This window comes from Bos mutus, chromosome 10 (assembly GCF_027580195.1).
Source record: "Bos mutus isolate GX-2022 chromosome 10, NWIPB_WYAK_1.1, whole genome shotgun sequence".
Lineage (NCBI taxonomy): Eukaryota > Metazoa > Chordata > Mammalia > Artiodactyla > Bovidae > Bos > Bos mutus.
This window is the reverse complement of record NC_091626.1, coordinates 85521163-85539380: the sequence shown is the minus strand read 5'-3', so window position 1 is coordinate 85539380 and position 18218 is coordinate 85521163. Positions and strand designations below refer to the sequence as shown.

General features: G+C 37.2%; 1 protein-coding gene across 12 annotated transcripts in view; it reads right to left on the bottom strand.

Annotated features, from left to right (window-relative positions):
- EML5 (EMAP like 5) overlaps window positions 1-18218 on the bottom strand; it is a 158190-nt gene that overhangs the window by 26025 nt on the left and 113947 nt on the right. For 7 of the 12 annotated variants that reach the window (XM_070378383.1, XM_070378385.1, XM_070378386.1 and 4 more), the window contains 6 exons: window positions 17828-18004; window positions 15281-15482; window positions 14448-14574; window positions 7643-7721; window positions 6225-6354; window positions 2883-2981 (listed from right to left, as the gene is read on the bottom strand). In XM_070378383.1, coding sequence (XP_070234484.1) covers window positions 2883-2981; window positions 6225-6354; window positions 7643-7721; window positions 14448-14574; window positions 15281-15482; window positions 17828-18004 — 814 coding nt within the window. Of the gene's footprint in view, window positions 1-2882; window positions 2982-6224; window positions 6355-7642; window positions 7722-14447; window positions 14575-15280; window positions 15483-15914; window positions 16399-17827; window positions 18005-18218 lie in introns of those variants that run through there. The other 5 variants (XM_070378389.1, XM_070378391.1, XR_011465744.1 and 2 more) reach the window with 3 other exon arrangements.

Below are 18218 nucleotides of genomic sequence, written 5' to 3'. Positions count from 1 at the left end.
GTCCCTGTGTGCTTCAGTTGTGTCCAACTCTGTGTGACCCCATGGACTACTGCAGCCTGCCAGGCTCCTCTGTCCATGAGATTTTCCAGGCAAGGATACTGGAGTGGGTTGCCATTTCCTTCTGCAGGGGATCTTCCCAACCCAGGGACTGAACCCACGTCTCTTACGTCTCCTGCATTGGCAGGCGGGTTCTTTACCACTAGCGCCACCTGGGAAGCCTATGAAATTATTGTTTCAAGGACATATTGATAATGTAGATGTAGTGTCCTGACCTGGAATATGAGAGAAAAGGCAATAATGTACTTGACTTTGCTGAGAAGACCAGTCAGGATATACCACTTTTAGATTTGAACATGCTCTGATGACAACTAAATGATGACAGTACTTGAAACTATGTCACATGAAGAATGGTTTAAAACTGAGGGTTTTGGTTTTGGAAAACAGGCTTATCCTGGAATGTCTGTGGGCCTGGGGCAAAATAAAGAGTACAGATAAAGACCTAACCATCACAGGTCTAAATATCTAGGTGCCCCCAAATGAGGACCGGTGAACTACAATGAAAGAGAAACAGATTTCTGTTCTATATGAGGAAGCATTTTACAACAGAGCTTCCTAAGGAGAGGTTAGGAACACTTACATATAATAACATTCCTTCAGGCCCATAATAGATAATTGTTTTTCCTAAAGTCATAAAGTCAGAGAAACATTAATTGATACAAGTAAAATTACGCAAAGGACACATTCTCCAATGGTTTCTTAGGTCAATTTACAAAGGCAATAGAAATAAAAAGCAAAAATAAACAAATGGGATCTAAGGAAATTTAGAAGCTTCTGCATAGCAAAGGAAACCATAAATAAAATGAAAAGACAACCTATAGATTGGAAGAAAATATCTGCAAATAATTTGACCAACAGGGCTTAATTTCCAAAATATAGGAACAGCTCATAGAACTGAATGACAAAAAACAAACAACCCAATCAAAAATTGGAAGAAAACCTAAACAGACATTTCTCCAAAGAAGACATACTGTTCAATATCACAAATTATTAGAGAAATGCAAACCAATCACTTGATACAGGTCAGAATGGCTATCATCAGAAAGCCTACAATTTTTTGCGAGGGTGTGGAGAAAAGCGAACCTTTCTACACTGTTAGTACGTATGCACGTGTTAGTCCCTCAGTCGTGTCTGACTCTGCGACCCCATGGACTGGAGCCCGCAAGACTCCTCTGTCCATGGATTCTCCAGGCAAGAATACTGGGGTGGGCTGCCATTTCCTCCTCCAGGGGACACTGTTGCTAGGAATGTGAATTGGTGTAGCCACTATGGCAAACCATGCAATTCCTCAAGAAACTAAGAACAGAGCTGCCATATGCTCTGGCAACCCCACTTCTGGGCATATATCCAGAGAAACTCGACTTTGAAAGGACACATGCATCCTAACGCTCACAGCAGCACTGTTTACAAGAGCCAAGCCATGGAAGCAACCTAGACGTCCATCAGCAGGAAGCGGTTAGAGAAGACGTGGTACATATGCACACGATGGAATAGTACTCAGCCATAAGAAAGAATGCAACAATGCCATCTGCAGCAACACGGATGGATCTGGAGATGAGCATACTAAGCGAAGCAAGTCAAAAAGAGAAAGCAAATCCCGTATGACATCACATACAGTGCAATCTAAAACAGGACACAAAGCAGCTCACTAATAAACAGAAGTAGACTCACAGACAAGGGAAAGGACACGGCGAGGGAGAGACCGAAGCTTGGGGTTAGCGGATACAAACTACCATATATAAAACAGATGAACACCACGGTCTCACTACATACCGCAGGGAACTCTATTCAATTTTCTGTGATGACCCGTAACAGAAAAGAACTGAACTACCTGCTGTACATCAGCACCTAACACATCACGTATCAACTGTACATCAACAGGATGTAAATAACTAATAAATCCGAAGCTTAGAATATTGTGTATGTAACAGGTTCAGAACTGACCTACTTTCTTTTTAAAAGGAGAAAATTTTTACAGAAAGGAAGAAAGGTCTTTGTGGCATAACTCTAGAACTAATAGATAACAGAGAACAAGTTTCTAACTGATCATATTAAAGCATAAATTATCTTATTCAAGAAGGAAAAAATGCCTGGAAAGTTGCCTTAGCCATTGAGGCTCACTGAAATCCAATAAACCCAATGATTTTGATCATTTTTACAAACTATACAAGGGTTGTGAAGATCTCACTGATCAGGTAGGTCTGTACGTAGCAGTCACAGTGATCAATTACTGGTAGATTTGTCCTAAAGAGATTTGCCACCTGCTCATCATTTTGCTTGTGGAGTTACGACTTTTGTCAAAGTTTTCTAGAGAGTTGAAAGAAAATAGCAAGACAGGGGATTTCAAAACCAGGTGGCAAATACGATCACCGCCAGAAGAAAGGGCAGAAGGGCTCACCGGCAGCACAGGCTCGGCTTCTCCGCTTTCCAGGGTGTCCCCTGCCGAGGCAGAGGCTCTGCCCGCTCACCAGTCACTTCTCAGCTCCTCTTACTTACCACTCCCGCCTCAGACTCTTCCTTCCTGCTTTACGTGCTATTAAATACAAACTTTCTGCTGCTCATAAATTTCTGCTAAAGGATTAAATCCAACTATTTCAACCACTATAAAATACAATGCTCTTCATTCTGAACTGTCTGAACAGATAAACAAAGTGAAAAAAAAGTGCCTGGAAGCAAATAATATGGTAAAACTGGACGTGCGCTTCATGTATAAATGCGTTTCAAACAATACACAAAAATGTTTTAGTCTTTTCCCCTAGGATACTGAATTAATTTAAAGAAGACAATTACTTAATACTATTTCTTTTTAAAATACAGAAACATACCTACTTGGCCAGTTGCCACTATGTTGATAAATTTGGGGTGCTGATTTACAGTGAGGCACAGAATATCATCATTATGTTCCTGATAAAAACTCTGAGTCCCTATAAAAAAAGAATTTGAAAATTAAATTTGAAAACGTAAAACGTGAAATAGTCAAATGCACTTTACTCGGAGTAATAAACTGCTGTGTTTCACTTCCTTGCTTATTTAACATATATTTTTTGAGCATAGTATATATCCTGCATCCTAAGGATGTAAACGTGACTGACAAATCCTTAAAGTAGCGAACCCTGAGAGGCATAACCATGTAAAACCAGGCTGGAGACATCAAGTGCCACAAGAGAGTTAAAGATCAAAGCGCTGTGCAAATACGCAGTGATCTGTTCTTCTTACGCACAGATGGCACTCCTGAACTGACAACAGACTCTGGAAACGTGAATGTGGCTGGGGCACATGTTTCAGGAAGAGGAATGCTTGAAGCAAAGATACAAAGTCAGGGAAGCCGTGGGTATGCATACAGATGGCTCGTTTGGCTGAAATACAGGGTAACAAAAAAGAAAAGTGAGAAATACCGTTGGACAGGCAAGTTTGAACTAGAATTACAGAGGATTTTGAAAACAAGCCTATTATTAAATTTTATATTTATTCTGTAGTCAGTGGGGGGGTACTGAAAAAATTCTGATCAAAGAAGTAATCTGGTTCATCTTGTGGCAGCGACAGTGGACAGGCCCTGGCAGACCGTGGCTGTGCAGGAGGCAAGGAAGGGAGGCTCCTGCAAGCCAAACGGAGAGGCGGGGACGAGGCCAGGCTGGCAGACTGGGCCCAGGCTACGGAGCACTGTCGACACTAGGTCCTCCCAAGAGCAAAACGAAACCAAAGGAAAACATTTTAAAACAACGTTTAATATATCTAACATTGCTTTTGAACTTCTTCTCAAAGTAAAATGTGCTTCATATTTCCCAGGGCTGAGTTCAGTTAAAGGAACAAACAAATAATTATATATGCTACTGACTAAATCAATAGATTAGTTAACACATCAGGACTTCTTGGACTATACACACAGCAATGTACCCGCAGAACGGAGAGAAGCCACTGGGGCAGGGGCTTGGTCATCTCTCTACCCCGGCTCTCTGCTGCTGCTGCTAAGTCACTTCAGTCATGTCCGACTCTGTGCGACCCCATAGATGGCAGCCCACCAGGCTCCGCTGTCCCTGGGATTCTCCAGGCAAGAACACTGGAGTGGGTTGCCATTGCCTTCTCCAATGCATGAAAGTGAAAAGTGAAAGTGAAGTCACTCAGTTGTGTCCGCTCTTAGTGACCCCATGGACTGCAGCCTACCAGGCTCCTCCATCCATGGGATTTTTCCAGGCAAGAGTACTGGAGTGGGGTGCCATTGCCTTCTCCGATCCCGGCTCTCTACATCCCATCATTAGGAAGCTGAGTAACTAAAAACCAGGAAACTGAAGCAAACTACATGTATAAATATGCAAGTGTGTTTACTCTCCCATCCTTATGTAGTGTGTCTTTTCTTATCTTCTATATTCTCTGTGAAGGATAAATGAAGCCTCAAAGAGGATTTTCTATTAATAAGAGATATTTTGTAATGACCTAAAGTATTGAATAGAAAATTACCATTGATTTGTATAATCTTGATGAATCTTTTTCTTAAGGAAACTAAAACAGATATACCATATTAATGATTAATACTGACCAGGGGTAGGGGATTATGACTCACATAATCTATTCTATCTAATTAGAGTGAAGCTACCAGAGGGAAAAAAAAGCCAGAAATGTTTGTACTAGATAAACTGTATCTTCAATGCAAACAGTGACAGACTATTTTGTTGGGCTCAAAATCACTGCAAATGGCGACTACAGCCATGAAATTAAAAGATGCTTCCTCCTTGGAAAAAAAGCTATGACAAACCTAGATACTGTATTTAAAAGCAGAGACATCACTTTGCTGACAAAGGTCTGTCTAGTCAAGGCTATGGTTTTTCCAATAGTCACGTATGGATGTAAGAGTTGGAACATAAAGAAAGCTGAGCGCCAAAGAATTGATGCTTTTGAACTGTGGTGTTGCAGAAGACTCTTGAGAGTCCTTTGGACTGCAAGGAGGTCAAACCAGTCCATCCTAAGGGAGATCAGTCCTGAAAATTGACTGGGAGGACCGATGCTGAGGGTGAAACTCCAATACTTTGGCCACCGATGCAAAGAGCTGACTCATTTGAAAAGACTCTGATGCTGGGAAAGATTGAAGGCGGGAGAAGGGGACGACAGAGGATGAGATGGTTGGATGGCATCACTGACTCAATGGACATGGGTTTAAGCAAGCCCCAGGAGATGGTGAAGGACAGGGAAGCCTGGCGTGCTGCAGTCCGTGGAGGTCACAAAGAGTCGGACACGACTGAGCAACTGAACAACATTCTGACTTTATGAAGTTTATAACTTTATGTAATAAAGCAATTCAAAATTAATAAAGAGTATTACTAGTAGGATTATCACATCCTCGGTCATCAAATGATGCTTAGAGAACTTTTTCAACAATACAATCAGTTAAATAGACGTCAAGAAATATTTTCCCATCTCTTGGATCTAACAGACATCATCAGTCAAGTCACAGGCAAGCAGCTTTCTCAGTTAACCTTTTTGGCTTTCCAAGCCCTCAGCAGGAACACTGCCACTCCATCGCCAGTCCCTAGCTATCACTCACCCAACATGTCCCTTTCAATCACTAACTGTCAGAGACAACCACTTGCGGGGAAACAGAATAAAGTTATCAATGTTTCTGCTGTGAAACATGCTTTCAACACACAGTCATCCTTCACTTCTAATCGAGATCTATAAGCACTTTGCATTATGAAGTCCTTTTCTGCTGTGCTATACTCTCAAGATTGTAAATTCCTTAAAATATTACTAGGAAGTTCTACAGTATGAAATATTCATATTCCAGATTCATGTATTTTAATTATTTATATTTTTAACAGAGTTTTAAGATGCTAAGTCAGAGAAGGCAATGGCAACCCACTCCAGTACTCTTGCCTGGAAAATCCCATGGACGGAGGAGCCTGCTAGGCTGCAGTCCATGGGGTCACTAAGAGTCAGGCACGACAGAGCGACTTCACTTTCCCTTTTCACTTTCATGCATTGGAGAAGCAAACGGCAACCCACTCCAGTGTTCTTGCCTGGAGAATCCCAGGGACGGGGGAGCCTGGTGGGCTGCCGTCTATGGGGTCGCACAGAGTCGGACACAACTGAAGCGACTTAGCAACAGCACCAGCAAGATGCTAAATAAAAAATACTCAATTATAAAAAGAGGGGAATGGAGAATTAGCGTTTCCTACCTGTAGCAACATTGTGAAGAATTCCAACAGATGCGGTGTGATAAATTATATCATCACCATCATTTAAATAGTGAACATTATTCCTGCAGTCTCTGCCTCGATAGCCAAAAACAAGCTCCAACACAAGGTCCTAAAACAATGATAAAACCATTACACATTTGCTCATGTCTAAATGTTCACCATTATTTTGTTGCATATAGTACTGGTGGTCTTCAGTCAAACTGGAGGATGCATTTTTGATTTATAAATTTCAAACACAAAACTAAGCTAGATGCGCCTCTCGAAGCTTTTTTGAGCAGCTGAAACACACATTCCATACTTTTCTACATAAATCTATAAAAATGAAAAGGGAAGCATACTGTCATCTGACTCCAAGAATTTTAGTTCTTAAGATTTTGTGTGTTAAACACTGAAATACTTTGTGTCCAAAAGAAAAATATATCAATTTGTGTTAACTGTTAGTCAAAAATATTTGATCTGTATATATAACTGAAGATAAATTAGGTCCAAGTGATATGCTTCCAAGGATCCAAAGAGTGTATCAGCTTCATGTACTAAGCATGCCGTCTCTGATAACTCAGGCTAAAGATAATTCTGGGACTCCAAGTGCCCATTTTCACTGACCCTGTGAGGCTGAGTGGGGCAGGAGGTACAACGATCACCCTCCCACAGCCTTACACCTTGCTTTTGACCTCACAGAGCAGTCTGCTTAAGGACTTCCCTGTAGCTCAAATAGTAAAGAATCTGCCTGCGATGCAGGAGACCAGGGTTTGATCCTTGGGTCGGGAAGATCCTAAGAATTCCAAGAACAGAGAAGTCTGGCGGGCTACAGTTCGTGGGGTTGCAGAGTCAAACACGACTGGGTGCCTAACACACAGCCAGCAGTCTGTTTGCTATCGCTGACACCGGGATTATGAAAGTGTGAAATGTGGGAGAGCTCTTCTCTTTTGCTCAATTATTGTGGAGAGTTTCTTTGCTTGGAAGCAGGGCTGTTATTACACTCTACAGTGAATACATCATGGGGTAAAAGCTCCTGATTTAGGATAAATATTACATCCTTAACTTATAAGTTCAAACCACTAAGTACAGGACACTCTAAGGTGACTGTGCTTCTTTAAGCCATAGATCATTCCAGACATTTACATTTAGAAGTTCTCTGAGATATGGTTCAATTCAGGGTATTATTCATAGAAAACTAAAATACTAAAAAAAAAAAAAAAAGGGAACAGAGGATGTCAATCCAAGCTCAGACTTGACAGTTAGGCAATCAATTTTTACAACTGAACAAAAAAGAACACTCAACACACTTATTTTCATAAAGAATAATGGTAAGATCTGGGTGTTCTACAAACAGGAAACAGAATAAGCCCTGGACACATTCTAAGGTGCAAGTTAACACCGGGGTGGATTTTCCTCACCTCTATGGGCCTCTTTTTCTTGCCAACGTTGTTGGTCTGGAGTTTTTCTGGTTGTGGCGGGGCCCTGCTCACTGGAGGCCTGAAACAGAGAAGCGGGAAAGAGGAGGGGAAGCATCACCCGGCGTCCTCACCCAGCTCCTCTCAGCCCTCCAGAGAGCAATGTCTCTGACACTCCACCCCAAGAGTGAACCCCATCTGTGTTTCTCACTAGACTCCATCCTCTGTATCTTGGCATCTTCTAAGGCAACAAGGTAGAAAGAAAATGTCAGAACTTCTGTCCACTTTTCTTTTAATTTCTTTGATGTATGTTCCATAAATGCAACTAATACAACAGCATAAGAACAGATTGGTGATAAAAATATACAAATGTTAGTTTTACAAACTCAAAAGCTTCTTGATGGGGTGCGTTACCAACAACAGCCTAGATTACTGCTCTAACGTAGCTATCTCAGTATCTTGCACATGGCAAGTACTCAATATATTCTTCTTGAATTTTGAAAATATTTCTATAAACTTTCCATACTGTTGGCGATGTAAATCACATCTGAGTTCAAAAGTGTGCTCATCACTGGGTCCTCTGTGCCCTTTATCTTCTCCTCTGAAGTTCCTAGTGTGTTTATGGCAACACAGTCAGTTAGGCACACAAGACATTTTATGTCGACTCTGTAAAAGGTTATTACTATTGCCTCCAATTCCTCTTCCCTCGTTTTCACTATTTACTTCATATTTTGCAAACTTACACAGTAGCTCTCAAATCTATTCCTCTCCCTCTGTTTCCAGCACTAAGTTCAGAATCTATTTATAATGTGTCATTAGGTATATGGAGCTCCCATTCTCAGCTATTTAAATGTGGCAACTCTTCCATAAAGAAAGCCTTTTGTTTACTGTTTTTTTAAAACCCACATCATTTAGTTTAAACTCAGATAGTCATTATTCAAATGTTTAATAAGCTGAACAGTGAATCTTAATCAGTCATATATCAACTCACCCTTCAAATTTTAATATTAATTGAGTAACAACTAAATCAGAAAATGATACAACTTTCCAGTCAAGAAAACTCTAACATTTCTGAATAAATTCATGAAATGAAAGGCATAACAATATATTTGCATCTTCAAAGTGATTTTCAAGGTACACACCTATAAAAAGTAAATAAAGTGTTATGTCTTGAACATGTGATATAAATGTGTATTTTCATACACATGTGAAGCAGTATGTACAAGTATATGACCATGACTGATGACATACAAGTTTTGCACTTGCAACACTACATGAAGGACTCTTCACATTATCACAAAGATTTTTGATTCCAAATCTTTTTCATATACTTTTAAAATGTCTATAAGTAATTAATATAATTAGTATTTTAAAATATTTCTGCTAAAATCATTTTAAAGAATGGGAGCAGCCTTGCCTTCTCCTCCAAGTTCTTGACCTTTATTCAGTGTTATTGTCTGACAGCTTTAATAAGTATATAATTTTTATCTCTAAATCCTGTATAACAATTAAGCGTATTTTAATTTTTATAAAGATAATTTATATAGGATATATTATTGCTTAAAATTATACAACTTGGAAAATTACACAAGTCAAATGGATTAAGTTTTAGTAAGGCAGTTACTTATATGTTATGAATCCAATTATTAAAGTGAAAAAGTCATGTCCGACTTTTGTGACTCCATGGACTGTAACCCACCAGGTATGACTCCAATTACTAAGATATAGTCATTTCAGGGATAGTAATTTCAAAGGAGAAAAACATGGAAAGCTGTGAACAGAGGTAAAGAACACAGCTCATTAATGGTAAATATCAAAGATAATAAAAAGACAACATCAGGCCTCATGGACTAGAGCAAAGAGAGAGGGTTACCTGGAGCCTCTTTCCAGCAGCAGATAAAATAGGGAAAAGATTACAACACAAATCTGAATTTAAAATAGTAGTAAAATATGTCCTGTAATAAAATACTTTTACACATTTAACCCAGATAAACTATATGGTATATAGTAAAGGCCTATTGTTTTTATTTATTGCTGTATATAAAAAAAGGCTTATTCCATTAATGGCAGGGAAATCAGAAGAAAAAAGATGAAATGGAAAAGAATTCAACATGTTCTATGTTGTATATAGCTTGCCACTCTTATTTTCCACAGTGCAAACTGAATTTCAAATAAAATACGGAAGCTTATTTAATGTTTATTAACGTAAAAGGCTGGTAGCACTGCACTGCTATTAAGGACTGTCTAAGGAACTGAACCTCCCCCTCCTCTGACCCCAGAGGGATTCCCAGTCAGCCAATGTAACCAAGCATGCAGAGGGAGTCTTGAGACCATGTGGTATTTGGGACTGTTCCAACAAAGGAGGTAACTATAAAAAAATTCCCCACAGCAACATAATGGCTGAACAGAACTGGAAGGATCATAGCTGTTAATCTCATCCCCCCTCCCAATGAAACCAGAATTCTCTTACATGTCTAGAACATCCCTTCACAACCCTGATGACAAGTGGGCATTTACTAAACCCTGCATGAACAACTGCTTGTAAGACGGCAATTATCTCTCCACTTAGTTTTCTTTTTTTTTTTTGAAATGCAGTGATTCCAAAAACGATGAATTATCCTTTATGTGAAGCGGCCACCCAACTTTCCTTTACCCTGTGTTTCTTTTTTTTTTTTTTTTTTTACCCTGTGTTTCTTTCTAGTTCACTGTAAATTGTCAAGGTCCCTTTAAAATGCAGAGCTCAGTCCTGAAGAAGCTATTCCAGGTCTGATGCTAGGTCTGAATGTTTTACTTCCGATAAAATAGTGTAAGATTATGCAGGCCTTTTCAAGAAGTCACATCACACTCCAGACTCATATCTTTGCACACATCACCTCCTACTTAAAACAGAGTGAATTCCTGCTGCCTGCCAAATTAACTAAGGAGTACCTAACATTTGAAGTTCTGCACAATCTTTCTCAATTACTTGTTCATCTTATCTGTCAGCATTTTCCTGCTGGCGCCTTTTTTAACTTCCAAAACAGACGAGGCTTTCCCATACTGTCCTGTTTCAGAAACTGTCTGAAGACACTTTTATTTGACTAAAGGCAGCTATCAAACGACCCCAAACAGTCCTTTCTGGCACATATAATTTTATTAAATGTGTAAATATCACTATTGCCCTATGTTAATGTTTTGAAATTAATGAATATATTAAACAAGTATGACATGAAACTAACAGCTTTGCTATCAACTGGAAAAGTTTTCACAGATAAATATGTGTGATTACTGTTTTTACAAGTCTTGAAATTTAAGGAAAAACTAAAACTATTAGAGTACAGGCGTTTCTGAAAAGTCATCTGTAAAAACACTGATTATAAGGAAGACCCTTACAACAACACTTACATATTGTATCTTCAAATGCAACTCTTTTGTAGGATTTGTGCTCTTTCATTTTCTAATTCTTTCTCAGCAAAACTAGTGCAGTGTTTTATAAGGAAAAAAATCAGTACCTTAAAATACCACAAAGACCAAACAGAAGAATAAATTTTTGAGTAAAATATTCTCTTAAATAAAATAACTTACCTTACTACTCCCTGCCTTCAAAAGAAGCAAGAGAAAAAAGTAAGGAGATGAACAGATATGAAAATTGATTATGAATAAAATATATCAGTTTAGTAGACAGAATAAAGGTAACATGTCAATAAAATTCTAAGGAAATACAATAATGCCTAAATTTTATGTCATGTTCTGATTTATTAAAAAAATTGGAAATTTGATTGACAAGTAACTACTTTAAATACATTAAGACTTGTCATAAAAATACTTAAACAGAAAAAGAAAAACATAAAATTATTAATGTCATTTAGGAAAAAAGAATCCACAAAAAAATCAACTAAATAAAGTCAAAGTGTCATCAGAAATATTTTCCTTTTAAGTAGATATTTGACAAACATTTGTTTTGTTTATAAAATGTTTTGTATTTGATGATGATGTATTTTATCTAAAACGGAAGACAATTATGTATACAGACCATTTAACCTCTTCACAAAAGTTCAAAGCTGATGAAAAAAAAAACTTCATTTTCATCTCCTTTGATTCTTGCATTTGATGAAAATGAAGACTCATAACTGTGAATCACACTAATGACTTTTCTGCCTTGGCATTTTCAGGAGAATTTAGTAGAACTAAATTATAAAATAATTTGAGAACAAAATGTAAAATAAATAAAAAATAATTTTGAGAATACAAGTTAACAGCAAAGATTACAATTATGACAGTGTCAACCATTCTTTGTGAGCAGTAAAATATTTCTGTCAGAACTTGGGTCACTTCCACAATGAAGGAGGAAATTTAAGTGTTTTACCATGAGGGATGGTCTACAGATTAAAATTAGGTCATATTTTCTGACATACTCCATTTATCTGCTAAATGATAATATTTTCTTTAAAAATCAATATAATAAATGAAAAATAATAATGAGAATATCTAGAGTTTCTTCTTCCCTATATTACATTTTTTATTATGTGAGATATAATTTCTTTTAGGGAATATTAAGTACTATACTGAAAATATTCTAATTATGAACATCCACATTTGCATACTGAGTACATCATGAGAAACGCTGGACTGGAAGAAACACAATTTGGAATCAAGATTGCCGGGAGAAATATCAATAACCTCAGATATGCAGATGACACCACCCTTATGGCAGAAAGTGAAGAGGAACTTAAAAGCCTCTTGATGAAAGTGAAAGAGGAGAGTGAAAAAGTGGGCTTAAAGCTCAACATTCAGAAAACTAAGATCATGGCATCCGGTCCCATCACTTTATGGGAAATAAATGGGGAAACAGTGGAAACAGTGTTAGACTTTATTTTTGGGGGCTACAAAAATCACTGCAGATGGTGACTGCAGCCATGAAATTAAAAGACGCTTATTCCTTGGAAGGAAAGTTATGACCAACCTAGATAGCATGTTCAAAAGCAGAGACATCACTTTGCCAACAAAGGTTTGTCTAGTCAAGGCTATGGTTTTTCCTGCGGTCATGTGTGGATGTGAGAGTTGGACTGTGAAGAAGGCTGAGCGCCGAAGAATTGATGCTTTTGAAGTGTGGCAAAACTGAACTGATGGCTCTAATTAATAAATATACAGGTAGTATCTATTACTCTGTGGATATTTAATTTCAGTACTAAAAGAAAAAGCTCTTAGGGAGTTCCCTGGAGTCCAGTCGTTAGGACTCAGCACTTTTACTGCTGTGGTCCTGGGTTCAATTCCTGGTTGGGGAACAAAGGTCTCGCAAGTAGTGTGACATGGCCTAAACTACAGTAAAAAAAAAAATTTTTTAAAGGAAGTCTGTCAGTATTAACCAGATATCTCCTTAGGTTACTTTGTATTTTAGTCCAAGAAAGGGGTGGTGGAGAATTACTACCTAAATTCTTTATATACATTACTTCATTTCATGAAATACTCCATAAACTGTGGATTATAATATTTATTTTACCTCTGAGGAAACTGAGGCTCAGAGAGAATGAAAAGTTTCTCAAGGTCAACAACTGGCAAATAATAAAAATGAGTATTTTAACCCATTTGCATGCTAAGTTGCTTCAGTTGTATCCAACTCCGTGTGACCCCATGGACTGCAGCCTACCATCTCCTCTGTCCATGGGATTCTCCAGGCCAGAATACTGGAGTGGTTGCCACGCCTTCCTCCAGGCAATCTTCCTGACCCAGGGACTGAACCTGTGTCTGCCTGCATTGGCAGGTGGGTTCTTTACCATTGGCACCACGTGGGATCTTATTCCAAAAACTATGCCCTTTGAACTGTCTTCAGAGTCAAGTCACCTCAACCTTGAATACTGTACAAGTATTTAGATCATGGTATGTTCAGCATTAAAAAAAAAAAACATACCTCTAGTTTAATATTCTGCCCCTTCTTATGCCTTTATGGCTTCCCTGATAGCTCAGTCGGTAAAGAATCCACCTGCAATGCAGGAGACCAGGGTTCAATCCCTGGGTCAGGAAGATCCCCTGGAGAAGGAAATGGCAACCCACTGCAGTAATCCTGCCTGGAAAATCCCATGGACAGAGGATCCTGGTGGGCTACAGTCCATGGGGCCACAAAGAGTCAGATACAACTTACACCACAAACAGATCATCACTGTTCACCCCTGTTTTAAGTGACTCTATGCAGTTCACTGATCCATATGCCTCTTCACTGTTTTCTATCTTCTCTAATGATTTTAAAAGCATCAGGCTCACAATTTTTCTCTTGATCTGTCATTACACTAAGATACTTTATTAAATGAAGTTCTCTTTCCTCATAAGACTGCAGTGCACATAGCCTTATTTTGATTTGCCAATTCTTGACAAAGACCAATAATTCCCAGAGACAAGCTATACTTCAACTTGCCTTTTTGGAAAAAATTTAAAATAATGACTTTCTATCCTTGATCAAATGCACATGGATAAAAAGGCCTTTTCAAAACTTAAGCATCTCTCTGGTTCATGTGCGTCCTAAAACATACTAGGTATTAGATTCAGTTTGTATTATTTCTTGAAACCCTACCACATATATTTATAAAAGTTAGCAAGTAAGATTCCTTTAATCATACAGACTTTATATATAGCATCATTCCCTAAGCTACTTGCAAAGGACAGCGTCATTACCAAAAAGTATTTCAGGACAAACATGCTTTCTAAGAGAAGCTGGGGCTGTAACATGCAAGAGCACCACCGATACTTATTTTCTACAAAAAATTCATTCAGTTAAACAATTCAATTTCTAATACTGATAACTTTTTCTTCATCTAGTTTTAAACTTGATTGTTACCTCTCATCAGTTGAGGGTTCTTTTTGTTGTAAATGAGGCTTGATTCCAAACATTGGGCGAATATTTGTTGATAAGGCTCTGATGGTGTAACTGATTTCATTCTCCCTTGTGACATCACTGTCATAGCCTAACATCAAAATATAAGAATTATTCTCTACGTTATAGCTGAGGATCTCAATTATGATCTTAAAAATCAGATACAAGGACATTAAACAATATGAAATAAGTTAAATACATCGTGTTATAGTCAAATTATGAAATAACAAACAGTCAGTAAAAATGATGTAGAAGAATATTTAGTGATAAAGAATGCTGATTAAGTGATAATAGCAAGCTACAAAAAAAAACCCTCAATATGATGCCATTTTTGTAAAAAAAAAAAAAAAAAATAATGTATATAAATACACATACCCCTATGGGTAACATCCCAAATGTTAACAGAAGTTACCTCTCTGAGTGTTCAAATTATGGATGCTGTGTTCATTTTTTTATTGCAAAATGTACTTTCTAACTTTTCTACAATGAGTGGGTGTTACTAGTATAATAGGAAAAACACAGAATTATTTTAAAGGATGAGGTTCAATACTATAAATTTATTTTAGTAGTGCTTCTTTAAAGTATGATTATCACACACTGCTAAATGAAGAATAAGTCATCAGTATATGCCAACCTGTTATTTTAGAGTCGCAAAAAAAATTCTGGTGTTAAACAGACCAAAAAGACTGAAACGATAATTATTCAAGCATTATTATTACTTATTAAACTTCTGCAGTTTAAATCAGTTGTGCTAAATTTTTTCTATGTTTTTGTTAAAATACCTTAAAATGACATACCCCCATCTTCTTCAGAATCTATATCAGATTCTTCGCTATCACAAGGTCTTTTTTCTCGATAGCCCTCCATTTCATTTGTCCAAACCATTAAAGACATATCTGCGCCTCCTAAGGTAACCAACATGCTGTCATCGTAAGTCCAGCGAACATTTGTGACATGTGTACTATGGGCCACGTACCTCTTAAACTTTCCAAATTTTCCCTAAAAATTAAAAAAAATTCAAATTTCTGAGAAATTTTATTACTTGAAAAGTTTTTATAATTTTGAACTTCTTTCTTAATCTCTGATTGGAAATTAATCATTGCAAAGGCACTTTGTTAAAAAAAAAAAAAAGAGAAAATACTGAAACTCACTAAAATAAAAAGTAACCGCTCCCAAACTTAGTGAAGATAGGATAAACTAGTATTTTTGCACTCTGCTGTGCTATGGGCATAACTCTTTTGGAAATCAACTTGGTATTCTACATTGAAAAGTATGAAAATGCTGACCTTTGTCTCACCATCCCTTTTTAAGAGTATATGCTAAGGAGACCTTATCTATACAAAAAACATTCGCCATAGTACTGACTTACAGCAGTGAAACATTTTATTTTATTTTATTTTTTTTTGAAACATTTTAAATACTGTAAATATTCAACATAGTAATAGTTAATTATGGTGGATATCTTTAAAAAAACTATGGATATGCAGACATATTATTGTCAGAAAGAAACACAATAACTGGGAAAATCAGGATACGAATGCCTATGTACATACAGCACGGCCATATTAACAAAAGTAATTAGCAAACATTTCACTATATGCTCATGTACATATCTTTCATTGTAATTCATTAGTGTGTTTGATTATAAGCAGATGTTACACACAGTAGTGTATTTTTCTTTTAAATATAAGGACAAATCCAAGATACTGATAACTTTTAAATCTACAACACTAGCACTACTGGATTACACAGGTAAAATCTGAAATTTTACATGGATATCTTCTCAAGGGTGTTAAAATAAGACATGTCTTAAATAAACAAAACGTGTTCAGTCGCTCAGTCGTGTCCAACTTTGCAACCCCATGGATTGTGGCCTGCCAGGCAAGTATACTGGAGTGGGCTGCCATTTCCTTCTCTAGGGAAACAAAACATAGTAATAGTTAAATTAGTGGACTTTTTTGGAAACGAGGAATCAATAAAATCAGCTGAAATCGAAGAGAAATCTGTCATGAAAACACCAGAAGAAGATCATTTCCCTACGATTTTCTGGTTCTTGCTAGTAAGGAGAAGAAGAAATCTGTGGACCAGCATTCTAGAACATACTCTTAGGGCTTCTACACCATCTAGAACACTAAGAGTGAAGCCTTTATTAATAAATGTCTTGTTGGAACATTCGTGTCAAGTAAGGTTCTACAACTTCAGTGTATCTAAAACAAGGACTTGTGAAATATTTTCTTGGGTACCTGAGTTCTCTATGGGAATTTTTAAAACTTACAGTTTCATTTCAATGCTGAAATGAATTAATTAAGACCATCATGCACCGAATATCATGATTTCAGTGCCATATTTCAAACTTATATATATGTTCATGTTGGTGCTAGATTATAACATACATCTGAATTTGTGACAAGGAAATGCGTATCTATACTTGATGTCATGAATTTTATTTTTGTGCTAAGTGAAAGCCTAATATTTCCCAGTAGTTTGAACAGAAGAAAGCAGTAAAAGGATTCAGTCATCACATAGCATACAGTTAACGTGGGCACGTACACTTCAAAGAATCTCTACAGTTTGGTTTTATAAAAATAGCATTATTCATCACATTAAACCAATGTTGTTTACTTTGATTTTAGAGGTATTATAATTTATAGTGTTTTACATTTAATCAGCGGAGAAGGCAATGGCACCCCACTCCAGAACTCTTGCCTGGAAAATCCCATGGGTGGAGGAGCCTGGTAGGCTGCAGTCTATGGGGTCGCTAAGAGTTGGACACCACTGAGCAACTTCACTTTCACTTCTCACTTTAGTGCATTGGAGAAGGAAATGGCAACCCACTCCAGTGTTCTTGCCTGGAGAATCCCAGGGATGGGGGAGCCTGGTGGGCTGCCGTCTATGGGGTCACACAGAGTCGGACACGACTGAAGCGACTTAGCAATAGCAGTAGCAGTATATTTAATCAGAACATTTTAAATGTTAAAGTTGTAAATATCAAGAGTTTGTATTTAGTGTTAATGATATATATTTTATCATACGAATACTAAAATTATTTAATATTAGGACTAAAAGAAGGATTCTTCTAAAAGGAATATTTATACTACTCAATACTCAGAAACCATACAATATAATATGTAACTTAAGATATGGGATCATAAATTATAATACTACTTCTAGATAAAAGCTATAAACATGATGTCAAGAACAGGAAATAAATTATGAACCTTTCATATTACAACATTATGTATTCCGCATGTGATATTCATATTACAACAGTGAAACGCTATGAAAGGGCATTACCTTAACCATTTTTATAGTTATGATCATTAGAATTAAAGAAAAACACATACTTTAGCAGGATATCTAAATAACTTCACAAATCCCAAATCGTCCCCAGTAGCTAGGACTGTTTTGTCACTGGTGAGGCAAGAGGCAGTTACGTCCGTGACCTCTCCAATTACTGGCCAAATTCCCTCACAGCAGAAACCAAGCACACTTGTCCATGATGCCCAACCAATTTTTTCTGCCTAAAAAATAAAAAAAGACTGCTCTAAGTTTATAATATCTCACTCTAAAACATTAACAACAAAAAACTGAATATTCTTCTTTGTAATTAATTATAGATCTCACAAGTAAAATTAAAAGTTTAATAAAAACAGTGAAACAAATTATTAGTTGCTCTGGTTCTGTACCTTGCCAAGTCCACTAGTTCCTGCAGAAAAATTTTAACATAACTTCATT